The sequence below is a fragment of the Enhydra lutris genome, unplaced genomic scaffold (assembly GCF_002288905.1).
Source record: "Enhydra lutris kenyoni isolate GAN:26980312 unplaced genomic scaffold, ASM228890v2 scaffoldscaffold6, whole genome shotgun sequence".
NCBI classification, from domain to species: domain Eukaryota; kingdom Metazoa; phylum Chordata; class Mammalia; order Carnivora; family Mustelidae; genus Enhydra; species Enhydra lutris.
In genome coordinates, this window is record NW_019154090.1 from 43,982,118 (window position 1) to 44,009,476 (window position 27,359).

Here is a 27,359-nt window from a genome sequence, read left to right on the forward strand (position 1 = left end):
ATCCTCCCTGTCCACTGGTGATAGTTGTCCCACTTGTGTGCTGGAGATGGACGGAGAGCTTGTGGAGCTCCAAGAGAAAGTCTGCTTTCATCAGCTGGCCAAATTTGCTAAAGATGGGGCCAAGAGCAGGGAAACATGCACAGCTTCCCACAGAGCCTGCTCTGATGCGTCTTCCAGAGACGAGAGCCATGGGTCCTACAGGAGGCCTTATGAAGGCTCTGGCCTTGAAGCTGATGGGATTTTATGAAAGGCAGGGAGAGAAGATCACTTGGAGAAGGGGATATCTCGGGCTGATGGTATAATCTGTGCAGATAAAGACATAAAAAGAAAGCAAATAAATGCAAGGTGTGCTCAAGGAATAGCAAATGGTCCTGTCTGTTAAGAATATGACACCCATGCAACAATGTTGACTGTCAAATTTCTAGCAGTGAGAGCATGGCCTGGCACACAGTAGCTGCTCGGGAGTTAGTAACTAAGTGAATGAGCACATGCAAAGTATAAAAGGGCGGGAGAAGAGAAGAAAGCTCTAGCAGGGAACAGCCAGGACCATCTTGGCACTGCCGGTGCACAGACTGGGGCTTTCATCGCCCAGTAGGGAAGGCTTGGGACCAGGGAGACAGGCATGAGCAGCTCTGTGCTTGATAGTCCATTTCAGGGGTGGCAAATGTGGGTCAAATTCAGAAAGGGTAAGAAAGACCAGGGAAGGTGTTGCACCAGGCCCGAGGCCCCAAGCCAAGACAGTCCTGTGGGAAAGGATGGATAGTTTAGGGCAGGGATCTTAACCCTGTGTGTCCCATGGACCCCCTTGGTAATGCAGGGAAGCCTACAGACCTCTGCTCTCATGAACACTATAAATCACAAGGGGTGATCTAACTGCCCCCCAATGTTGCAGCGGTGAGCAAGAGCTGCTGTGGGCATATAGTATAACGTATCATGAAAACATATCTGATGGGGCCGGAGTCTCTTGTGCTTCTCACACTCCTGAGGTTTATTGCCTACTTTCTTACCTGAAGGAAACACCAAATTCCAGGTAGAGATGTGTGAATGTAAAGATATAATTTTTTCTCATCCAAGTTCATGGATTCTGCATTAAAACAAGGACAGGCGCGACTGTCCCAGTCTTCCAGAGCCGAAAATATTATCCTTTGTTCTGAGCTGGTTTTCTCTTTCCGTTCTTCAGCCCTGCACGAATTCCCCAATGACATCTTCACCAATGAGGATCGAAGACAGGGGGCGGTAGTTCTCCACGTGCTCTGCGTAAGTACCCCTTTTGGGGCTCTGCTGGAGGGTCCGGAGGGGAGACCTGGCCAGTGGTGGGTGGGCATAGTGAGATGAACCCTTGGCATGGGTCCTCCGAACCCCGTGGAGGGCAGTCTCCATATGTACCTTGTGTAGGAGGTTGCAGGCTCATAAGCTGGAAGATAACAACGTATTCTTTCCTTGATATCAGAGTCTAAACCGTGGGTTCCCAGGTCAGCAAGATTTGCTGTCTACTATTTAACCTTGCTCTCTCTCCTCCAGTGCCACCCTCTTGGGGAACCCTTTACTAACCAGCCTCTCTAGAATGCCATCATCTTTCCCCATCCTGGGCTTTGTTTTTCTCCATATCACTGATCACTATCTGACATATTATGCTATCGTTATTTGTTTCCTGTCCATCAGCCTCACTCACATGCAAGCCCAGGGGAACTGGGGCATGGTCTTGCACATGGCTTCTTTCACAGACCCATTTCTGGCACGCGGTAGTGACAAAGTATTTGTGAAATTAACAGATTACGTGTCACGTCGCTGACACGGCATCTGACCTAGAGTAGGCGAGCAATAAACATTTGTTCTGGTTCCTAATGTCCACCATTGCCCTAGAGCTTCCTCGGCAGACCCAGGGCATGGAAGGTCCTCACTTTTCTTTGCCCCTGTTTGGAGATCGTGGGGAGGGTGTGTACGTGAAAATATATCTAAGGAGTGGCTGCAGAATCAGAAAGACCCAGGCCAAATCCTGGATTAGGTACGCCACTGTGCTTTCCCGTCTCTATGATATTCACTCTTCCCCGAAATTCTCTTAATTCCATTTTGGTTATTTATTGCTGTAAAACAAATCCTCCAAATTTTGTGACATACCCATTGACCACTCTCCGTTACTCACTGGGTCTGTGAGTCAGGAGTTTAGAAGGGGCACTGAGGGAATGCTGTGCCACCGGACCTGGGCCTGCGAGGGGACAATCCAGATGGCTGACAGTGACCCCAGTAGCTGGGCTAGAGCCGTTGGTGCTGGAAACCCCCCTCCCAAGAGGGTTTCTCCGCCCTTAAGCCTGGTGTCCGGGCTGCAGTGACCAAATCACCAGCTTGTCTGGAACTGTTGGCCGGAGCGCCTCCATGTGGCCTCTCCGTCATGGCTCCCTGTGGCACTCCAGTACTTGGAGAGGGACATTAGGTGAACAAGGAGGAAGCCCCGTGGCCTGTAATGCTCTGGCCTCGGAAGTCACACGCATCATTTCCACAAGATTGTATTATTGTCACAAACCCACCACAACTCAAGGGCAAGGGACAAACACCTTCCTTTTCAGGCCACACCAGGGGCATGGGTGTGGAGCCCAGGTCCGCTGTCCTTGTTCTGCCTGTGGCTTCTGACAAGATGTTTAGCCTCCCTGGACCCAAAGCTGCTCCCAGCTTGACTCCCCTTGTGGTGAAAGCAATCAACTCCTCAGAGCTTTCCCCACTTGCCCCAACTGCCCAGAACTCTCCTCTTGAAGAAAAGGCACGAGAAATCTTTTTTTAGCAAAGACATTCTCTGAAAACACCATATAAAGTAGACTCTTTGCCATCCTCCCTGCCCTTCAGGAGAGTCACACACACAGAGCAATTAATATGGATTCCAGCTGCCACCCTTGGCACCAATGAGGCTCCCCTGTCTCCAGGCTGAGGAGACCCAGTCACTACAGTTGGACTGGAGTAGGTTGGCATTTTCCAAAGAAGGGAGAAAAGGAACTCTAGGAAGGAAAGGGAAGCCTATGATCAAAGATGTAGAGACTTGAAAGCGCAGGGCATCGGGAATGAACAGAAACTAAAGACAGGGAGGGTGGGGGGCGGGGATCACCTTGTAGGCACCATGAGGTGATTCAGCTGCTGAGTTGGAAGTAGGGGGAAGCAGATTCCTGACCTTGCCATCCCTCCTTGCCTAGGGAGTAGGGTCAGGCATGGCCAGAGATGACCCAGCATGGTCTATGCTCTAGTCAGGTGATGAAGACCCAGGCAGGCCACAGAGAAAGGCTCAGGGCCATTTGGGCAAGGGTCCCAGAGTCTAAATACCCTAAGAACACCCCAGGCATGGGTGTTCATGAGCATCAAGAGGAGGTGTAAGGGACTGAATGTCATCTAGCTGTCTCTGGGTCCCTGAAGAGCAGGGTCTGCCCATCCAGTGAGGCGAAGGCTCCAGACTTATGTCCTGTCACCCCAGCCTGCCCCAGGGAGAGGGTCTGAGGCTGTCCTTTCATTGGGATTCACTGATGGTCATGGTGGATCTAGACCGGAGAACCCAGTCCTTTCATATCTTACTCCGAAACCTGACTAAACTTTTCATTTGCATTCAAACTCCAAATTCCCCATTCCAGTTGGGCCACATGGGTTTGCTTTTCACATGGGTCTCCGTAGAGCTCATAGTCTTCAGCCCTGGTCGATTCCTGGTCTGTGGACATGGGTGCTTCTGAAGACCCCCCAAAACAGTCTTTTAAATCTTCACTTCACAAGTTGCTTCTCTTTTTCTTTGATTTTCACAGAAATGCTATCCTCTCTTTTGTGAGCTTCATGGAAATCAAAGAGCCATTTCTGGTTTAACTTTCCGAAGGCTGCAGCTTTCATTTTCCCTTGAATCTGTCTGGTTTTGTGGATTTCAAACACCCTAAATCCCGAGATTGCCCTAAAAAATACTTCTGTTCCTTCTGACTGTTCTTCATGGATGGATTCTTTGCTAGTGTGGAAAGTCATCATTGGTATAACTGTATCAACAGTGACTATCCCCAAGAAAGCACACTGGTCTTAGAACCTGCTTGATAGCCCATCTGTTATAATGTTGAGACACTAAAGCAGTATTCTCTGTATGTGAGGAAATTTGCACCTTATAAGCCCATGGAGGCTGCCCTAAATAGAGAGAGAGGCCTGTGAATAATTTTGTGATTTAGGAATATCTTGTGAAATTTGCTAATCATCCCCCCGGTAGATAGTTGAATCTTTGAGATTATAAGACAAGCTAGTAAAAGCTTTTCTCATCTAGTAAAAGAAGCTTTAAATAATCAATATTTGAAATTCTTTCTCAAAATGGGCTTGTCCTTAGTAAGTCAATTTCCATTGCAGAAATTAATACCGTCTGTGTACCTTGTCAGCATTCAAAAATAGTCTTCCTAAGCTTCAAGTCTTCTTTTCACATTTTTAATGTAATTCTCCTCTTCCGGTAGACATATTTCTATGTGTGTGTGAGAGGTGGTATAAAGGATCATGTAAGGACCTATTTAGCAAAAGGCTTCCATTAAGGTTAAACAATAACCTTGTTGTTTAACCCTTAAACTGTCCCTGCTTCCCTTCCTCCAGGGGATTCCAAGTCCTGGAAACCTGCTCCAGGTAACAAAGCCCAGATACAAGGGTGGGTCAGGCCAGGTGGAGACATCTGATCAGTGGGGGATTGCATACTGTCTCCCTAGCTACCAAGGAGTATGGGCCCCCGCCCTTTGGGAGACTGTTGGGCGCCAATTCTAACCAAGGTGATAGGTTAAGTCAAATGTCTACTATAGGGTAAATTGTAATTCAGTTGGTCACCTAGCATCACTGTGCAGCTTTTTCTATGTGTTACAATTTCATTGGCTGCCTGTGCATGGCCAGGCCCGACCGCATGGCCTTTGCCCTTAGAAGCTAGTCTGTGAAACAGAGAAGGGTCGCCACTCTCTATAAGAGGCGTGGCCCTGGCCGGTCAGTTTGATTCTTGATGCTTGGTGCGAAATAAAGCTTTGCTTGACTTTCGCTTTATATCAGTCTCGCTCCTTTAATCAGGGACCCATTATTGGGGGACCTAACAGATCGCAGTCCTAAAAATGAATGTATAGCCCTTATGAAGGCAAATTCCTGCTAAGTGAATCTGGCTGGGAGATGGGCTCCATTACTGGTCCAGGAGCTCAGACCCATCCATGGACCAGCCAGGAAAGAATTAGGAAAGAGAATGTTTCTGATGTCCATCTTTGTGTTCTAAAACATGGGTATGCTTGAAGAAGCCCCACCGGAAACTCGGGTGTCAACCCTGTGCATGCAGAAGGGACTTCCTCCTCTGTGGAGCATTAGGGTAGCCTCCACTGGGGCCACACCAGGCTTCCCAAGGCAGCAAAAGAATGCATGAGCCACTGAGAGGTCCCTGGTCATCTGCCTCAGGCCCAGTCTGTCCAGTGGTAGGCACTCCCTTGTCCACATCTCGGTCTTCACTGCACTCCTATATCCAGTGCTGATTTTAGGAGCTCATGTGTGTTCACATGAGGTGGGCTCTATACAGGCTGGAGCATTTCAGAATTAGAGGCTAGATTTTTGTGGTGGGGGTCAAGCCAGGGTTCCCTGGGAGTGGAAGTGAGGGCCATTGATCTCTAGACCGATGGTGTCCGGGGCTGGATCCCAAGCATGGGGGCTTTCCTGTACCCCAGTTCCTGTCCATATTTCTTTTCCTCCTTCTCTAGCCCAAGGACTCTTTAATCTGGTCTGGGAATTTAGGGAAACTGGCTCTGTGAGCCTGCAACCAAATTCCATCTTGTTCCCAGATCAGCCTGCTTTTTAAACTCAAGGAATTCGCTAATTTCTGTCTCATGGTTCCATTACGACCTGGCTTGCTCTCCAAAGCTGCGGGAGGAAACCAGTTGGCATCCGAGGAAGTGATGGGGATGTGAGGCAGCGGGGTTGGTGGGGGAGTGGCTGTTTAAATACCAGGCTCCCTCTGGAATTGTGTTTTTTCTAGGTCCATTCCATATTGCCTCCATGTTGCTGATTTTCCAGGGCTCCCAGACAGATAGAATGCCTAGATGTCCTGGATGTATCCATTCTGCCCTCCCTTTCCACACTGTTCCCATGCTGGCCTCTTTGTGCACCTGCTCTGCTGGCTCTCTCCCTGTACCCTTCACTCTTTCTCAATTCCCAGCCAGCTGGTCACCAGCCAGACTTGGTTGCCTTCTGGGTCTGGTCTTAACCAGTCAACATGATCAAAGTACAGGCCTGCCCTCAGCAGATACAGACGTTGGGGCAGCTTCTGAAGGAGGAGTCTGGGCTCTGCAACCCCAACCCCAAACTACCCCCCTCCACCCAGAGCTAAAAGGAAGGCTGATTTGGATGTGTTCTTGGAGCAGCCAGGTGGGGGGTCTTTCTGGGGAGGGCCCAGGTTCCACGTGGTCTATTCCCCTTCCAGTCCTGGGGGAGGAAGCTGTCTGGAAGGGGCCTCACCAAGAGATGTCATTTCCTTGTGGCCTGAGTTCCTTCCAGTTCTCTCTATTTAATTTTAATATCTGGAGTAGTTTCTCTGGATGTGCCCCTCTGGGGCCCAGATTGCTTTTGTTAAGAGCCAAGGAATAAACTATTTGCTGCAACAGCCGGTTATTAGAGGGCAGAAGGGCCAGGCTACCAGCAGGTGGTGGAGGGGGCCCCTTCCGCTGCCCCCGCCCCCGCATACCAGCCCAAGAAGAGGCAGCTTTGCATGTCAAAGCTCTTGGTCCACCTCCACCCCAGGGGTGATTTTTGTCTCTCCAAGGCTATCCCTCTGCTTTTTTGGCTGTGAAACAACTCGACTTTTATACGCCTGCCCTATCTAATAGAACTTTCTGTGCTGGTAGAAATGTTCTCTGATGGCCTGGTCCAGTAGGGCAGCCTGCTGGCCTGTGTATGTCCGCTCAGCCCTGGAAGTGTGGTTAGTGTGATGGAGGGACTGATTATTTTTATTTCATGTTAATTAACATAAATTTAAATAGCCTCTTGTGGCAGGGGGCTGCCCTGGAAAGCCTTCAGATGGATTCAGACTCAGCGTCTTCCCTTCCTTTTTTATGTTGTCAGCTTGAAATCAAGAAGCAGAGACAGGAAAAAAGCAAAGAAGTGTTGCTCCCTCATTTCATTCTCTTCAGGGCTAGCCTGGGTTTAGCAATTCAAACACACGGGATGCAGGGAAGTCATTGCCAGGGCCCAATGGGATGTTTGATGAGGAGGCAAGACACCCAGATTAGGAGTGAGGACAGTTACCTGTCACCCACAAGCTCAGTGCTCTGGAACAAGTCAGAGAACTTCCGACCTCAGTTTCCACATCTGTAAGAGTGGCAGGTGCATAGTAGGTGCTCAGTAAATGGTAGGTTTTTGATCTTCACCTTCTCTCCATCCCACACCCCTCTAAGGGCAGCTCCCATGTGATTAGCCTGTTACAAACACCTGTCATGGGACCAGAGCCAGATCCACTCAGAGGCAGCCCCGTCCTCCTGAGCAGCCAGACAGGGGGCATCAGGAAGGCCTCTCTGAAGCTGGTGTCTTGCCAGGCCCAGGGCTCTGGGAGAGAGGCAGTTGCTGGGGTTTGAAATTTAAAGGAACCTGTATGATCTGGTCAGCAAGGTCCCAGCAACAGTTCACTCACTGGGCAGACGTGTTTAGTTAAGGGATTTCACCGTGGAAGAGGAAAATGATTAGAAGAGCTTGTGGAATTTGCTGTTTACTCTTGGAAAAGTGCTGAGCATGTCCTTAATTTGTCAGTGTCAACACAAAGCTAAAACTGGCGTCCAGAGAGGATTAGCACGAAGAGAGTAAATTATTATGTTTCAATAGATCTTAAGTTATTCCCTCCCCTTCTTGCTCCCAGGTCCCACTTCAGAAGGCTCAGGTTTAACCATCAGGTCTCATGGGCTTGCTGAGAGATTGATGTCCCCAGGACCCCTGAGCTGGATACAAAGCATAAAGAGGGTTAGAGCACACTCTTGGAATGAAATCCATCTGCGTTCCAGTCCTGGCTCTTCATTTATTAGCTCCATAGCCATGGGCAAGTTGCTTTGCCTTGCCAAGTCTCAGTTTCCCTCATCTGTCCCTGGAGATAAATATGGCAGCCATGTCATCAGGTTGCTCTGAGGAATACATGAAGGCAAGCATGCCAGGCTCTTGGCAGAGTGTCTGCCCTGCATAGACAGCGCCCCACCTCTGCTCCTAGTACTTGCAACCTGTGTGTGCCTGCCCACCTCCCAACTTCCAGCCTGCACAACTCTGGGCTTTTTCTGGTCCGCAGAGCCCATTCTACCGGAATGCAGGACAGCCCAGAAGTAGCCCTCAGATGGAGCAGGCTTGGTTGGCAAATATCTCCATTCCTTCATGCCTTACTTGGGCTAAATGAAACATTTGTTCTAGGTTGTATCCCAGAGTTGCCGGAGCAGGTAGAAGCTCTAGGTGCCCAGACAGTGCCTTGCTTGGTAACACCTTGATTATCTGCCCAGCTCTCCCCCAGCTCATTTTCCTTCTTGTCTGTTGCTGCTTTCTGGGAATCTCCGCTTCCAACTAAAGGACTTGCACTGGAATCCTGATACCCAGTTCTGCTTGCAAGGCACAGGTTGAACAGATAAAACCTACCATTATTGTTATGCAAATTGTTATGCCTGAGTTTTTGCGTCTGAGAGACCACCAAGGAGCCAAGCACCAATGCAATCACATGAGGGTTTATTCATATGCTTGGGAATGATTCTTGACACTATCTTGGAGGTTTAGAGATAAAGTTTTCTAAAGGAATTGTTAAAGTAGACTTACAGGATCCTGGTCAGACCTGTTGGGGTAGGAGGTCGGTCAGGGTAGGATTGTCCTTAGCAAAACCTCAAGGTGAGGGCAGTTAAGTTCCCAGGGGAGAGCCACTTTGTCTGTTTCAAGGGCTTGTCAGTAGGTAAGGAATTTTAATGATTTTCTTCTGCCTCTGTTTCCCACATCAGCTAAACTTGGGGTGGGATGACCTTAATTTTCTTGGCCTCCACACAAATCAGATGCATAATGCCAGTTGCAGAATTAGGAGATTCCAGTCCCTTTTAGACATCTACAGACCAAGGGGTGACGTGAATTCTACTGTCTCTTGAATCATATCCTGAACCCCGTATGATATACAAAGAGCTTGAGAATGAGCCTTGGAGCAGACACCATGAAATCTGGCCCCTAACAGTGAGGGCAGAGAGTAAGCACATGACTTAGACACCAAACATTTCCCCATGGGGGCCAGACACCGGGAGCCTGCTGTATGCTTCTCTTCATCTTATGTATTATTTGCTTCACTCATCTGCACTGTCTGTATTTTTTTTTCATTTATTTCGTTATTTGGGAAATAAATTTTATGTATGTGTTCCTCTGAGATGATGTTGCCAACAGCCACAATTTATACACAGTAGCTATGTGTTGACTATTTGAAGTTTCGTAGTAGTTTTTCCTTTGAAAAGTATAAATACCAAAGCTAAGTGAATGACCAGGTACTGCCATTTGGATTTGTCGTATGTCCTGGTTTAAAGAACTAGTCTGGATAAAGTAGTCCATTACATGCTCTAATTTATCAGAAAATGCTCCATGTATTTTTTTTTAAGACTTTATCCACCTATTTGACAGAGAGAGATCACAAGTAGACAGAGAGGCAGGCAGAGAGAGAGAGGGAAGCAGGCTCCCCGCTGAGCAGAGAGCCCGACGCGGGACTCGATCCCAGGACCCTGAGACCATGACCTGAGCCGAAGGCAGCGGCTTAACCCACTGAGCCACCCAGGCGCCCTGCTCCATGTATTTTAAATGTTGGTGCCTGGTGGTGTGGATCTTTGTCAGTGGTTTCCTGAAATGATCAGGAAACAGACACCAGAATCACTGTTGTGTAGAGAAGCTCAGTAGAAGACCTGCGGTTTATCATGCCTCAAGGCATCAGAATAAGTGCTACCTGGAGGAAACTTGGTTTTCTTTTCCCTCTATCTGTCATGCCTCCCACCCTAACCCTGACTCTGGTATGATATAGAGACTCCGGACAGGAGTTTCAAGTTTAACAACAACAACAAAAAACCCTGAACTTAAAACCCAGAAGCTTCTGCACCTAGGGATCCAGATCTGCAGCCTGTTCCACAGTCTGGGGAGCCAGTTTCCACCTCAGATTGGTACCGGAGGAGCTCCTGTGGCCAAGAGGCATGTCTCAGGCAGGGTTCCCCACCCCCCGAAAAGTTGGCCCCAAGACAAGGAGTCAGGACAGGGGCTTCCTTGGGGGGATGATGCCAGGAAGCACCCAGCAGGGCTAGGCAGAGGAGGGGGCATCCAATAAAGGCTTTGTGGTAAGGCCAGTTACTCATCATGGTCACGGTGGCTGAAGCTTAGCCCCATGGAGACTGGCTGATCGTGGAGAACCTGCCCCTCTGATCACCCTAACTGAGGTGGGGGGTGGGAACGGCAGCCTCCTGTCAGTCACTGCTGGAGGCTGCTCTCCCGGAGGAGCTGAGCTGCTCCAAAGCCCCAGTCAGTAGATGGAAGTTGTTCAGTCGCCGTGCCATGAACGTGAGTACCAAGGTTGAGGGTAGGCATGACATGTCCCAGCCGGACAGCCCCAGATAGGAGAGGACTTGCACCTGTACCCACACCATGAGTTCCTTCTGAAGATCCTGGCCAGTGCCTTTCTCCGCATCTTTTCCCCAGCAACACCTTCCAAGTCTGATGCCGGCAAACGTCCTCTGTGTGAGTTCACCCACTTGGGAATTCCCAAGACTGGCTGTTTGGCAGACGGTCCTGCAGCTTTTCCCAGACTGTCTGAACCCACTTGGGTTGGTGGGGAGCAAAGCAAGTTGGTGTCTTCTCATGTGTGCCTTGTCAGACTCCCTTCCCCCGCAAGGGTCCTGTCTTGCCCCAAAGCCTGTGTTCCCTTCCATGTGTTCCCTCCAGCACCATGTCCGACTTTGAACTTGACAAGTTCTGTTAGTTCTACCATTTCTCAGGATTCCTGCAATGGTCAAGAGTTCAAGAGTTCAAATGCTGACTGCCGCAGACCTCCTGCATGGCCTTTATGACTCAGGGCCTCAGTTTCCTCATCCATGTATGTGGATGATGCTAGCCCCTACTTCATAGAAGTTCTGCTGCCAGGTAGGAGAAAGCAGGGAACATGCTTAGTCCAGTGCCTTGGCTGTAATAGGAACAAGAAAACATTAGCTATCACGTTACTTTCATTGTTCTACCCTGGATCCTTCTTGGGTCCCTTCGTGTCTGGATGGTGGCCATCCAGATGATCTTTCTGGCTTCAGTCTCTTCCCTTTCCATTGAAATTCAGCGCTATTCACACCAGATCAACACCCTGAATGCAATGTCCTGGTCACGCTCAGAACTCTCCCCAGTCACATCCCCCACCAAGGGAGGGCCCACCTGGCTTGGAAGGGGGGGCATTGGGTGTCAGAGTCAGACCACCTGGGTTCAAATGCCAGCCTCACCACTCTTTTTAGGTACAATTAATAGCTTTGGGCAAATAAACTTTGTTCTCTGTGCCTTAGTGTCCCTGTAGCATGAGGATAAAGTAGCATCTGTTTCTGAGATGCTATCTTAGTGCTTGGAGCACAACCTGGCACTTAGGAAATGCTCCTAATTGTCAGTCATTATCCTTATTGTTATTTCAGAGTGTCCCTACCATCTGTGCATCAACCAGTGTTCAGTCTTGTTTTCTTTTCTTTCCTTCTGTATACCAGTATAGGATAGCCTAGCAAAAATGGATTCTTCACCACCCACCAAGAAATCCCAGGGCCTCCTTGCTCATGCTTCCTGCCCATGCTTTCCCATTATCTTTAGTCTTCTTGCAATTCTCCTCCAAGCTCCCTCTGGATGTTATCTCCTTGAAACTTTCTCTTACTTCCCATAAGGAGAAGTGGGACTTCACGTTGGCTCAGATCTGCATCCTATTCTAAATCTCCACTTTCTTTGTTCACCCCCCAAGGAACTTCATTCAGGCAGCCCTCTGTTAATAACACGTCTTGCCTCTCCCCTTCTTCCCATGAGTGTTAGTGAGCTGGGACCATGCTTTAATCATCTTTATGTTCCCATAACACCCAGCATGGCACCTTGCATGCAGGAATTGCTCACTGAAAGTGTGGTGTGTGAGTAAATGAACGGATGAAATGGGCTTAGTATCTTAGCTGTTGAGTATAGGGTCTGTTCACTAAGCTGGTAAGAGTTAAGCAATGAAAATAATAGGATGTTTTCATAAGGCTTGGAGGTTCATCAGTGCCAAGTATAATGATATGGTCTTTTGGAGACAGATCTTCGTGGAGAGAAGTGTACTGAGTTAAATGCTGAGGATACCCCAGCATCCAAGGCAGGAGTGGATGAATTAAGACAAGAACCCAGAGGCTTCCTACTCCAGTGGCATGCCTTTCTTATCACAGTGTCGGTGTTGCCCAGATAGCTTGGACATTACAAAAATCCAGTGACAGTAGAAACCCTCCCTTACAGAGATGTGTCTGTTTTGCCCAAGATTCAAATTCCTTTCTGAACATTTGCACAAAAGCGTAGCAACTAAACAAACATCATCATTAATGATAATCACATTGTTCTTTAACTTTGTTAAGCTAAATTCTTCCCCTAAAGGATTGGCCTTGATCTACTGAGGCATTATTTCAGAACCAAAGGCAGTGCCCACGTATGAAAGGGACTCAAACTGTGTTATCAGTTAAGGATGAGCAGAGGTGACATTTGGGAACATGGCTTTGGTTTCCTAAGCCCATTTAGCTTGGAGGATCCAACGATGAGAAAGGCTTGTTTGCAGCAGACACCAGGATTCCAGGGGGATCCCTCTCCTTCCCTGAGATGCCAATGAACTTCTTGCTCTCTTCGAAGGCTCCTGAAGATTTTCCAGAGCTGTTCCTGTTGCTGCTGGTGCTCTCTTATTCTTATACTTTCAGGAACCACAAGGACCCCCAAAGATAACTTGTCCTTTCAGAGCTTACCAGCTGTTTCACTAGGGAATTTGGAGCCACTTCCTCCTGGTTCAGAGGACATGTGTAGTGACTGGCAACCATCAACTATCCCACTCACTGAAAACTGGGCCCAAGATGGTGCCCACTTACCCAATTCTTCACCCTTGTAAAGCCGTGTGTCCATGACAACCTATGGCTCTCTCAAGACTTTTATTTCCTAAGGTTCTCTTCACATTTTTCCCATCAGTTCTAGGAGCTGTTTGTAAATAGATTTCTTGGTGACATGCTTTTTCACCTAGAAATCTCAAAGCAAGTATGCAAATCAGGTCCAAATGTGGCCCTCATTCTTGAGTCTTTGGTTGGGATGTTTTCATTGATTCTCTTGACATATCCTTAGCTCCTTGCTAGTGAGCAGATTCCAGAGGTAATCATGGAATCTGTCAGCTATTTCTTTGGTGCTCTGATGGTTCCAGTCTTAGGTGCAAAGGTGGAAGCCAGAGGATCTATTTTTTCCCTTCCTAAAGTTGTGAGAACAGTCTTTTCCTTTGTGATATGGACTGCAGGGATTAAGGCAGACATATATTTTTGGCAGTTAGCATAATGCTTTTCAGCATCTGAAGCTGTGATGGGACCAGCAGTTTTGGCATTTGCTGGGCCCTCTTATCCTTTCCTGGACACAGGCCCAAGTTCATTTGACTCCACCACTTTTTTGGTTTTACAGAGCTGGCTTGAGGCAAGACCCATTACTCTCATCTTTAGAGGAGCAGGGCCTGGAGGGTTATGTTATCTCCAGGCTCATATACACATAACACATCAGAATGGACACATTCCTCACACAGATGCACATCTATGGGTCTATTACCTTTTATAAAAAAAGACAATTGGAGATCATATTAGGCATGACTACTTAAAGTGGGATATTGGAGAAATGAAGGGTGTGTGTGTGTGTGTGTGCTTGTAATCTCTCCCTTAGGAACTCAGCATGGGTGGACATGCAGTCAGAATATAGTTTGAAATGGAGCTATGAATTTTTAAAAGACAGCTGCCTTTCATTCTCCCCTGTAACCCATTTAGCCCTTAGTTTGACCACCTCAGCAACTGTCACCACCACCACCATGCAATCCCCCTGTTGCTCAGGCTGGACTCAGGAATCAGCATTGACTCCTCCCTTCCCCAACACCTGTCAACAAGTCCTGGCCATTCCACCTTCAACCTATGTCTCCATCCCATCCTCTCTCTCCAGCTCCACTGGTGTGGCCATCATCCAGGCTACCGTCATCCCTCACCTGGACCAAGATCTCCCCTCTCAGTTACACACTGGTGTCCTTTAAAAACATGTGGGGATCAGAAGTGCACTTCCTGGCCCTTCTGACCTCTCCAAATTCACTTTACCTGAAACACCTGCCATACTTCAACCCCACACACCTGCCCTCCCATTGCTCAAATGTTTCAAGCTCATCCGACCTTAGGGAGCTAGGTATATGCCCTTCCTCTGATGGCACCTGGACCCTCTCTCTGTACTGATGTCTTATGCCGCCACATCTCAATCCTAGCTTGCCTGTGAATATTCACTGATGGCCAGCTGCTTGAAAGTTCTGCTCCACTTTTTGCTCTGCTGGCCAAGGAACCATATTCTTCTATACCAAGAATGGCAAAAAAAGAAGAAGAAGAAGAAGAAGAAGAAGTGAATTGCCTTGTCTCCTTTCTTATAGTAAATAGACAAGTCAGCTCAGAGAGGAATCTGTTCAAACTAGAAAGGGCTCAGCATGACTGAAGAAGTAATTGACGATGTCATCCCTTATCAAATTAGCTGGCCCTCATTTTTAAAAAAAATGTTGGAAAGGAAGGGAAAAGCTCTTCTGTGAATGTATTCATATAACTTGATTTAGTGATGGTGTTGTCATGGAAACACAGCATGCCAAGGGAAGGGGCTAGGGTGCTCTGCACTGTAGGACACGGAAAGACTTCAGTTTTCCCCGTTGTGATATTTTTCATGATAAGATGCAAAGAAAGCATACTCGCTGGGCATCAACACGTTAGCCGTGCTGCTTTGGATGTCTTCAAATCAATTGAGTACCGAGGGGCTCTCTCTGTTTGTCTTTGAGGTAACTGGGTGATGACCCTGGATCTGTTACCAAAGAAGAAGAAGGTATGACTAAGGGAGGATGTCAATATCTTAAGCTTATTTAGCCCCATGATGGCTCAATGGTGGGCAGTCTTCTGTCCAGAGCCACCAGTGTCCAACTCTGTGGCCTTGAGTAAGTCACTTGCCCTTTGGGATCTTGGCTTATTCAACTTTAAATGAGAAAAATATTCTCAAGGTCCAGTCTGACTCCAAGAGCCACCCCTCCCCCCAAAAAGACTCTGAGATCTATAGTTTGCACAGTAGAAGCCCCCTAGTGACTTCCCCCTCCTGAGGAGCCTGGAGTTCCTGGATATACATGGGAGTCATGATATTGCCCAGCTAACACTCGCCAGGCAGTCATGACGAGCTTCAGTCCTGGGCTATAACCAGGCACTCTCAAAGGCTCTGTATCTTCTTGTCATGGGTGAACAGACATGCCTCCATGGCCCTGGGGTTAGAGCAAGTCACGTGGCCAACATGGGCAGAAGAAAGGCCTACAGCTGCTCAATATAAGGAATAGGACTCTTGTCCAGAAACAAGAGCCAGTGCCTCTCCCAAAATAATATTAACGGCTGCAGGCCAAATGCCAGATGATGCCAGACATGGTTTGCCCATGGCCCACTGTGTCCACATCACTTCTTGCCAGCCACAGGCACCAGGATGGGACCTCAGCAGAAAGGCCACTTGATGTTTTTTGCTCCTCTGCTGTAAGCTTGTGGGGCAGGGATGCCCCTGTTTCATTTTTCAGCTGTAGATGGGCCCAGCAGCAGTCCAGGTGCATCAGAACTGCCCTGAAGTTCAAAAAACAATCAACCAAGTTGTTGGGAATTTCTCATCTCCTACTAAGATGCTTACAAGGGAGGATGGGGGAGAGAAAAATGGGTCATGTATGAAAAAAATAATGTACAAATCCAGCTGCCCGGTTGTTTTGCTCCCAGGCCATGAAGAGAAAGAGGAAGGGAGAAGTGTGCTGGGTCTTCTGCACACCCTCTCTTCTGATTCCCCCACCACCACCACCTAGTGTCTGTCACCCTCTGTTTTATAATTGAGTAAGCCAAGGGCTGGAGAAGTCACTAGTCCCCGGGAACAAATTGCTTGTGTCATGTTTAGACCAAAGCCTGTGTTAGATACCTTGGGTTCCATCAAACAAAGAAGTATTTCCTGGGACCTTTGTAAATGAGCAGTGCAGAATGGACACAAGGAGGGATAGATAAGCACGGTCCACACCTGCTCAGAGTTCCGACATCTGGTAAGACATGAACTGGGAAGTATCACACAGCAGTGGAAGATGTAACCGAGTGCATGTCGGCTTTTCCTGCCACATGGCTGTTCTCATTCCCATTGTGCTGATGGAGGGATAAGGCACTGAGCTGCTAAGTGACTTGCCCCATATCATATAGGTATTACCTTCTGCCATTTCACAAGTTGAGGAAACTGAGGCACAAAGAAATTAAGCGACTTGCAGAGCACATAGCTCAGGAGTCAGAGCGGGAGTCTGACCCCAAGCCTTAAGGCTCCAGAGTGGGGGTGGTAGGAGGGAGAGAGCCTCCCTCCCAGGACAGTGACTTGAATGGCAAGTTTGGAAAGGGTTCCAGGCATGATCAGTGGACACGTCTGTTCAAGGTTTTCAGTCTTTATTCTAGATACAGCTCTAGAAACAACCTCCTGAGGCTATAAGCTGCCAGAGAAGCCAGGGGGTCCTCAGGAGTGGGCATGGGGCCTGTGGCCATGCTCTCAGGGTAGTGTCAGCCAACCTCAAGTCCAATACCAAGTGGGCTGGGATTCTTGGACAGGCTTTGCATCCCTCCATGTCTAGATCCAAGAGTGACTGGGGTCTGTCCTCACCACTCCCTCATCTACACTTCAGGAGAGGGACCACCAGACCAGACTCTGGTCACAGCTTGGGCCTGGGCCCTGCGCTGGCCCTTTGCTCTCGTCTGAGCAGCTGGGCTGCATCAGAAAGTGGGACCCTGGGGCCAGTGGTGTTTGCTGGGCTCAACCAGCTCTTCTGTTACCCTCGTTTGTCTGAAATTCCGGAAGCCTTTGAATAGCATGCGTGATAATTACAGAATTCCCACATATATTGATGAGAAACAGCTACATAAATAGCATAGCTTGGTATTTACGAAGTGCCAGTTTTCTGTAAATATAGAATTTTGGTAATTACTGCCAAGCAGCTCGTCCACCTTCTGGAGCTCTTCCCAGGGGACACGTCACATCATCTCTGTGGCCAGTCTCGTGGAGTAAGTGGGCACAAGTCCATGAAGCAAATAGGCAGTCTGGAACCAGTGATCCCCAATCTATTTTGGAGTATGGGGATTCCTTTTTGACAGACAAGGAGTGTGTTGACCCCTCCTCCACCATCTATGCACAGACGCTTGCCCACCGAGGCGATAAGCCAAGCTTGTCAGTGGGCCCCTGGTCCACAGATTGAAAACCAAGTTTCCTTTACTGACCTAGAGTAGCATCTCCCACCCTGCTTTCTCAGGGCACTCCTGGAAGGAAGATGGTCATAGATGATGTGGAAAATAAGGATTCTTTAGTAGCATGTTTAAAAAATGTTAAGGTATTATGTATTTATTTTCTCAATGCAGGATTTCTCACAAACTCCAAATATGCTGTGTTGGGCCATAGCCCTCCATATGGGACGTATAATAGCAGGGTTTTCAAAACTGACCACAGATTCCATCTTTTCACAGAGTAGTTCATAAGAGTTTTTCAAAGCATCCTACTTTGGGAAATAATGACTAACCATCCTCAGGGCTCATTAATTGATCTTGGCTCAGCTCTCAAAGGAATGGTATTATATCCGTTAGCTTTCACTGCGTAACAAATACTCTCCGTTTTAGTAGCTGAAACCAATAGCCGTTTATTCAGGTTCTGGTTCTGTTGGTCAGCAGTTTGGGCTGAGCTCAACAGGGCGGTTCTTTTGATCTTGGCAGACCTTCCTCATGTGTCTGTGGTTGGCTCTCAGCAGCCAGATAGCTTGGCCTTGGACAGATGACCAGCTGACAGCTGGGGCAGTGAAAGCAATTGGGCCACACGGTGTATCAACCTCTGTCAGGCCATCCTGGGTTTATCTACATGGCAGCTGGACAGGGTTCCAAGAAAGCAATCAGAGGCAGCACTACGCTCACCTCTGCCACATTCTGTTGTTCAGAGCTGTTCTCAAGGTCAGCTCCCATGAATCCTAAGCCAGGGAGAAATGAGCAAGAGAACTGGAAGATTCTAAATGTCTAGGGTCTTTGGAGAGGCAATTTGTTTGGAAGAACAGGCCCAGAGTTATTGTTGAAGCTGTGATCCTATAACAAACAAATAACAAACAAAAAGAGTTTAGGAACCTTGATTGCATGTTTATTTGGGGTGCCAGAGAGGGAGGGGCCGCTGCTGGAGATGACACAAGACTAAGTCCACCCTGTAGTCCACTCCTCCATGTGCCCACTAGAGGTGAGTCCAAACTTCTCTCTCCCAGTAAAATAGTATTCTTAGGATGGAACCCTACCAGTGAGAGATGACCAGGAATACCCCTTTAGTTACCGAGAGTATGAAGTTAGATTCTTTCAAGCCTGCTGCAGCAAGGGAGAATGTTCCCAGAGGAGCGTTGGGAATGTCTCTGGAAGGGGAAGTTAGCCTTGGGCTTCATGCCTTTGAGGAGGGATGGAGGAAGAAGGAATGGTGGGGTAGTGGTTATTTGGGGTTATTTGGGGTTCAGTTTTATCCGTGTGCTATTAGACACAAGGCTCAGAATTTGCCAGTCTATATGGAAATGTCTGAATTCTGTTGGGATCATTGTGATTTGGTTGTTGGTGGGCAAATTTTTGTTTCCTCATAGGCGAGGATGGTAGTTGGTCAGTAAGAGACTGTGCCATGTGCTAGCCTCAGCCGTGCATGGCCCTGAGATGCTTCATCATGGGGCAAAGATTTAAGCTGGCAGGTTGCAGCCTTGGCCCTCCCCTGAGACTTCCTGTTGACTAAGGGAAACACTACACAGGTGGCCATTGCTCAGAGGAACCCTTGCTTGGTCAGCCTTCAAAGTAGCACAAGGATTGGAGGAGTGGCTCTTGGAGTATCCCTGGGCAAGCCACTAGACTGCCAGTAGTAAAACCAGCGGGTGGCTGCCTGTCCCTGCTCAGCTCTTAGACATTCAGGGAAGTTTGTAGAAAATCATGCAGGGAGCACTTTGAGAGCACATCAGCACACATGGTGTCTCTGGATGAATGACAAAGGGCCAGTGACAAAATGGCACCCCTTCCTGAGTGAAACAAGGCAAACAGGGCATGGGACTTAATCACAGAATGGAGACCAGCAGCTCACACCCCTCCGTGGAAAGCCTTGTGCAGTGCACAAGCTACACAGCTGTTCTCAGTAGTCTATATTCTTTGGAAGGAGGTTTTCTATTCATCATCTGTAGCAGGGTGAAGAGTGTGGCCATTACTCTGCTTAGTTCAGGACTTTATGTGAGATCATTGTTTGTTTTAGCTCATAGCACTTAATAAAGAAGATTCTTTACCCTACATCCATCAGTCAATGAATATACAGTTGATTCTCGTTAGTCACAGATTCTGTATTTGCATATTAATCTACTTGCTAGAATTTATTTGTAACCCCCAAATCAACGTTCATGCTGACAGACATGCACAGAGTGGTGACCCCATGTGCACGTTCTCGGCTGAGGTTGAAAGAGGCAAGGCTCTGTGTTCTTGTCTCAGCCGATACTGTCAACAAGCATCCTCTTCACAGTCTTCCTAGTGCCAGGGTTTGTGCATTTTTGTGCTTTTTGTTGGTGATTTGCTGTTTAAAGCTGTCTCCAAGCATAATGCTGAAGAGCTGTCTAGCATTCCTAAGCACACGAAGGCTGTGATGTGCCTTACAGAGAAAATAACGCGTGATAGATAAGCTTCCTTCGGGCATGAGTTATAGTGCTGTTGTCTGTGAGTTCAATGTTAATGACTTGACAGTATTTATTAAGTGAGGTGTTGTTAAACAGAAGCACACATAAAACAAGGTTCTGTGTTAATCATTTGATAACGGTGGTGTGAGTTCGGGCTCTCAGGAACCCTGCATTTCCTCTGTGAGGAATGCTTCAGTATTCCCAAAGTCTGTGTTCCCAGCGATGGTAGAGGGCATAACTACTGTGAATAAGGAGATTCAGGGATGTGGCCACTGCCTCTTTGGGATTCACCAAGTCCTCAGTGGCAGTTAATGGACAGAGGACCCTGGCCTTCCTCAGCAGGAGCAAGGAGCAAATCAGAAGTGTATCAGGCGAGAGCATCACTTTATTTCAAGCATTTGGAATTGCCTGCAAGGCAGGGACACCTGTGTTCATGTGCTAATACCAAGACACATTCAAGAGCTAAATATTAAAGCGATCTGGATTATCTGTGTTAATGTTCCTCTCCATTAATGCAATTAATGTTGAGTTAACGGTATTTTCATTTGCTTTGTAAATTTTGAAACTGGGTCTCTCTCTTTAGTTAATATACTCCAGATTCTTTCATCACCATAATGATGAGGTATTCTCATGAAAACTGGACCTTCTGGGCGTGCCTGGGTGGCGCAGTTGGTTAAGCATCCAATTCTTGCTTTCGGCTCAGGTCATGATCTCATGGGGGGTAATATCGAGCCTCAGCCTCCATGCAAGGAGTCTGCTTGAAGATTCTCTCCCTCTACACCCCCCCCCAATAAATAACCTTTTTAAAAAAATTGGGCCTTTTGTATAAGGGGGCATTTCTCCTTTTTTCCTTGCCCTAAATCATATTCACAGAGCATCTTTTTTTTTTTTAAGATTCTGTTTGTTTAGCAGCCATCAAAAGAAATGAAATCTTGCCATTTGTGATGACGTGGATGGAACTAGAGGGTATTATGCTTAGCAAAATAAGTCAATCAGAGAAAGACAACTATCACATGATCTCCCTGATATGAAGAAGTGGAGGTGCAACGTGGGGGGTTTGGGGGGTAGGAAAAGAATAAACGAAACAAGATGGGATCGGGAGGGAGACAAACCATAAGAGACTCTTAATCTCACAAAACAAACTGAGGGTTGCCGGGGGAAGTGGGGTAGGGAGAGGGTGGTGGGGTTATAGACATTGGGGAAGGTATGTGCTATGGTGAGTGCTGTGAAGTGTGTAAACCTGGCAGTTTACAAACTTGTACCTCTGGGGCTAATAATACATTATATATTTATAAAAAAAATAAAAAATATATTAAAAAAAGATTTTGTTTATTTAGAAAGAGCGCATAAGCGGGGAAGGTACAGAGGGAGAAGGAGAGAGAGAATCCTAAAGCAGACTCCTCACTGAGCACAGAGTGCACTGCAGGGCTGGATCCCAAGTCCCTGAGATCATGAGCTAACCTGAAAACAAGAGTTGATGCTCAACCAACTGAGCCACCCAGGACCCCCCCTTTCAGAGCACCCTTATAGGCAGTCCCTGAGAGAAAGGGCTACTTGGGGAATGTGACGTGCGCTCTGCACAGTTGTTTACTCTTTTTTGGCTAGTTGAGGGGCACTTGTATTTTACAGATCATAACAGATTTTCTGTGTTTCTAATTTCTCATCTGACTCTGCATCTCTTCACTCTTCTAGTTCCTTTTATGTCCTTTCCCTTCTTGCCTGGCATTTTAAAGATTAGATTTTTTTCTCTTGTTATATGCCTACTTTAGTGGCAAGAATTTCATTAACCATGGACAAAAAAATACCATTCCCCAACTGTGCCTGTCAAAGAGACTTCCTGACGGTCACTTCTCTTACTCCTCAGCATACCCATGTCTTCCTTCAGGCTCAGGAGTTCAGTTCTAAGTAGAGAACCCAGTTCCAACCTTATCCTTTCCCCCCATTATCCTTACCATTCCCAGGCTTCTCTCTCATTTCCCTTTTATACCTCTTTACCCAGTGGAACATTCCCAAACCTAGTAGTATTTTCAAATCACAATAATGTGTGTGTGTGTGTGTATGTGTGTGTGTAGCTCCATCAAAGAATGCGTATCCAGAATATGCAAAAAAAAAAAAATACTGTTACATATCAATAAGAAAAAGAAAGCAACCCTAGGAAAGGAAAAGCACAAAAGTCTTAAAAAAACATTTTCATAGAAGAGGAAATTCAAATGGTCAGTAGATATATGAAAAGTTGCTCAGGCCATCATTCATCAGGGAAAGTTAATTAAAACCAGAATAGAGTACCACACCACATCTACCGGCATGCCTGAAATGAAAGATGGACGATCCCAGGTGTCGACAGGGATGTGGGGCCCCCGGACTCTCTTCTGCCAGTGGTGGGAATATAAATTGACACGGTCACTTAGTGAAACTGTCTGGGAGTCATTTACTGAAGCTGAGCAAGCAACATGGGCTTGCACAGTGACCTAGCCCTCCCACTCCTGTGCTATCCACAGAAATGTGTAGTATGTGTACACCAGCTGTACGAGAATGTCCACGGAAGCACTGTTCTTAATAGCCACACACTGGAAACTACCCAAATGCCCATCAGTAATGAAAGAGAAAGATAAATCCTGCTCTCATCCCACTATGATAATGATCCACACTGATCTCTAACAATTTGCAACACTGTGGTTGAATCTCACCAACACAGTACTGAGCCAGCCACAAAGGAGAGTGGACTGTAGGATGCCACTTAGGTTAAAATACAGAAACAGAAGTCAGGATAATGGGTGGCCTTACAGGTTAAAGACTACAGGGAGGATTTTGGGGTGCCGGTCATGTCTGTTGTTTCTTGATCTGGTTGCCGATTACATAGGTGTATTCATTGTATAAAAATTAATGAGCTGTTCATTTATAACCTGTCCATTCCAATAGGAAGGGAAACATAAAAAGAGGATCCCTGTGTCACTGATGACATGGTGGCTGCAGCCACACCAGAGTTCAGAGATGCTCCCTGACCTGCCCAGCCCAGCTCTGGGCAACTGCCTGGGGTGTGATATATACCATATACCATGTTATCTGACCCATAGTACAGATGAAGACACCAAGACTCAGAGAGGACAGATGGCCCGTCCAAGTTCATTCAGGGACTACGTTCATACAGAGCTAGAACTGGAACTAGGGTGTCCCAGACTCCAGAACTTGCCTTCCAAAGGAAGGACCCTCCTGCCATGAAGAGGAGAGCAGGGGACTCAGCTGGTGCTCCAAGCAAGGTTCCTGCTCTGGCACAACCAGAACAAGCCAGAAGCAACCGGAAACCTTCTGCACAGTTGTCTCTGCCTGAGTGCCCATTTTAAATGCAAACGAATTCTGTGATCTGCCTTGAAAACGCAAAAGCTGTTACTTTACACAAATATGAAACCAGAAGGTTCTCAGAGGCCGATAACACCAACTCCTCCACATCGTACATTCCAAACAGTATGGGAGGGATGAAGCCAGCACCAAAGTGAGGAGTAAACATCACATGTGTTAGCGGGTGGGTGGTTAATGTTGCATGAAGACTGGCGAAGTGGATTTCCGGACATTCTGCTTCTACAGCAGTGCTGCAGGAATGGGCACATTTGTGTTTGATTGGCCTTATTTCCAGAATTATTTTCAGAAATGGGAAAGGAACCTGAGGAGATTAAAAAAAAAAAAATCTCCTGTCTTCCTTACCTTTATGGTGTGGTCCTAACTCATTTGTTATAATCACCAAAGATCAATGACAAGTGTTCATGAAAAGAAAATCGATCTGAGTAACACTGCTGCTGCAAATGTATTTGAACTGTATAAATATTGAAGTAATTTACAAATTACAGATAATTTTGTGCTGATATCCTTCGTGTGCCCTGCCCCTGCTTCTTGTGGGAAAATCCCACAAAACCATCCGTGATGAGAACCTGAGACACTGAAGGCTTGAACCCCAGCTGCTTGAAGAAACGCCCACATGTGCAGCTCACATCCTGATTTTATAGCAGCTTTTTACTCTATTCTTTCTTTTTAGTGAACATATTTTGCTTAAACCTTTCAACACAATGTACCTTTTAGGCTAAATCCATGATGGAAACTTTTCAGATGAAAAAGAACAGCTTGTCTGCAAGACAATCATTATAATAATGGTGATGATGACGTTGCACCAAGGAGATATTTCTAGAAGACGTTGGCACTGCCCTAATCCTCCTCTACCCCCATATATGTTTTGTTCTCCAGGAAATGAGGGTCCCGTTGCACCCAACTCTCTCCTTATCATTCTCACTTCCTTCCTGTGGTCAAGATAATGCTTTCTTGCACAAACACCATTAAGGACTTATCCCTAGGTTTGGGCAGACCCTGCAGGAAGAGGATTTGGAGATGTGATCCAAAGACGTGGGACCTCCCCCATCCTCCACCTGCCTGGAATCCTCACTTCTCAGGATTAGTCTTAGGATGCATGGTCTCATTTCTTATCATTTCTAGGGAGACCTGTGGGTGATAGCTGTGTGTGGTCAGTGCATGTGGTTCCCTCTTCTTCTGTGGTCTCCTGGCTTGCAGGTTCTTGGCTACCATGAAATAGTCAACATGCATCGTGATACTCCTACGGTGGACAGGCTACCAGGCTCTGGGAGGGTGGGAGGCAACAGGGGCAGGATGAGGGAACAGCTTCTGGTCCTACCCACCAAGAGATCACAGTCTCACAGGGATCCCAGCCAAGGGCAATTCCGAATGAGAATCTAAAGGATCCTATGCAGCAAAGCATATCACATCAACCAACTGGGGGCACCTGCAGCTAGGCTGAAAGGGAGCGTCTGGATAGAAGATAAGCGTTTTGAGGCAGTGCCGCAGGAGACACACCTGAGCTGGGTGCTGAATGTTGAGGCCCAGGTGAGAATTGCATGCTAATCTCTGATGAAATCCTCAAGCTTGCGAAGTTGGGAGATTATGCGTGTATGTATTTATTAGGTCCTGAAAATATGTCAGTAAGTAATCACTGTTTGGGATCAGGACAAGCTGCTGGTCATCTTTTTGCAAACTAAGCCTCCTGTTTTCAGACTTCCTCTTACTGAGAATGCAAATGTCAGGGTATGATTCCTGGATCGGGGTGGTCAATGGGCTGGAACCCAGGATTGGTGTTTCCAGGTGAAAGCATCTCTATTTTGTTTTCGAAGCTACAAACATTTGACTTTTCCTGTTGCTGTTGTTCCTTATGACTGCAAGGGGAACATTAGAGATGAGGTAAAGTCTGAGTTTGGGGCTAAATTAGGTTCCTGGACTTAATGCCAGCATGTGGGAGGAAGCCAAAGATGGGGTTCCCACCCAATACCCCGCAATTCTTGGAAACCAGCAGGATATACAAGAATTCAACTCAATTCAGCTCAATTCTTTTACTGTCTACCTAGAGACAGCATCTGAATTCCCAGGATAAGGGCGAAGTCCTGCAAGACTGCCCCCTTCCCCACTTCAGACACCATGTTTAAGCCCATGGTGTCTCTCCTGTGTTTCTGACCAGCCAGTTACATAAATAAGAGGTTCCAAGCACACCGCCCCCTTGGGTTCAATTAATGTACTACAGCAGCTCATGGAACCCAGAGAAATATTTTACTTGATCACTAGTTTATTATAAAAGGATATATAACTCAGGAGCAGCCAGATGGAAGAGATGCATAGGGAAAGTATGGGGAAAGGAAGCAGAACTTCCATGGCCCGCTCTCTCCAAGCATCCCACTCTCTCCAAATCTCCATGTGTTCACCAAAAACCAATGCTTGTTTTGCGGGTACAAACGTGAGTACAAGGGAGGCTGTGTGATAGGCCTCCTTGCAGGAGCACTGGGGAAGGAGTCCAACCACTCCCACTCCCTCCCTTACAATGGCAAATCCTCACAGGCTGCGAGAGGAAGCACAGCATTTTGTGTTCTAGGAAAACCAGTGACTGCTTTGTGGATATCTGGTAACTGATAAATGTTGGTTGACTTGATAAGTAAACTAGGTTTCCAGGGATGGTCGGTTGTGCTATTCTTTGCAAGGAGGACAGCAGAATTCGGAGCGTCAGAACCCAGTGCTGCCTCGGGCGCAGTTTATGGCTGTAGGTAAGGAGGTTTATCCTCACCTACATTCCAGAATGTACTCACTGAAGTGAATTGTACCCTCTTCAGAATGGTAACCTGGGAGGCCACACATTTATTCCGCTGATGCTATTATTGTCCCAAGTATTTTTGGAACTCCTCTTGGCCAGGTGAAGAATTTGGGAGTTTATGAGTCCCCATTGGAAGTCAAAGTCTTGACATTACACTCCTACTTCATTTGAACCACAAATGTGATGACCTGAAATTCACATATTTTACCTCTAGAGTATTTTGGGCCAAAATCAAACCACCTTCTGTGGACCTTGTTTGCTGCATTGAAGTTGTCAGAAAGGACAGGCTGCAGGCTCTGAAAGCAGTTCCAAAGGAAAGGAGTGACAGCACAGAACCCCCTCCTTAAAAGGCCCTAGGAGGTACTCAGTTTGCGCTTGGCCCAGTGGGAGCCCAGCAAGGTAACATGATGCTGTAACTTCCCATAGAGACATAAGAATAGAACAGTACGGAAGGTGGACATTTTTCCATTCTCTGTTCTGAGGTCCCAGGTACCCAGGCTTGACACAGCAATAGCATCAAGAAGAAGCTTGAAAGAAAGAAGAAGAAGAAAAAAACCAATATAAGCATTAAAAAGACACCTGAAATTCTAACACTTGTGCATAGATGTACCAGGAGAATTCTGCCCATGAGACATGTCTCTTGCACCAGACTAAAATTTACAGGGTTCAAGGTTGTGGGACAGGAGGTTGGTAAGCATAATCTAACACTTGTTCCTCCTATTTAGGGCATATCTCAGGCAAGGACAACAGCAGAGTTAGGAATTAAGCATGCCTATGATACCCACCAGTGCAAAACTCTGATGAGGTTTGCTGGACTAACACATGCAAGCCCAAGGTCCAAGTGCAGTTTCCTTCTCTCCCAGTCATATCTAAGATGGCACAGTTTCCAGAATGGACCTGACAACTCCTGTGGGACTGAAAGAGAACAGGCACACCTGCAGGTCATTATAAGCAGCCGACCTGTGAGTAGCTCATGCTAACCAGAAACTTGAACGAACTCTGACTTCAGATTAGCTTCCTTGCAGGAAATGACAAGAGGAATGGGGAAGAAACACAAGTGCGGAAAGAAATTGTGGATGCTTCCTTTTATACTACCAGATCCAAGGTTTAAGAAGAATAAAGCTGGGGACGCCTGGGTGACTCAGTCGTTAAGCATCTGTCTTCGGCTCAGGTCATGATCCGGGGTTCCAGGGTCAAGCTCTATGTTGGACTCCTTGCTCAGTAGGAAGCCTGCTTCTCCCTGTCACACTCCCCCTGCTTGTGTTCTCTTCTCCTTGTGTCTCT

At 47.2% G+C, this 27,359-nt stretch overlaps 1 protein-coding gene across 1 annotated transcript in view; it reads left to right on the top strand.

Moving 5' to 3' along the window:
• Positions 1-27,359, top strand: part of LOC111141642 (solute carrier family 24 member 3) — a 486,337-nt gene that overhangs the window by 282,697 nt on the left and 176,281 nt on the right. Inside the window, exon 3 of the mRNA XM_022494365.1 lies at positions 1,181-1,257. Coding sequence (XP_022350073.1) covers positions 1,181-1,257 — 77 coding nt within the window. The remainder of the gene's footprint in view (positions 1-1,180; positions 1,258-27,359) is intronic.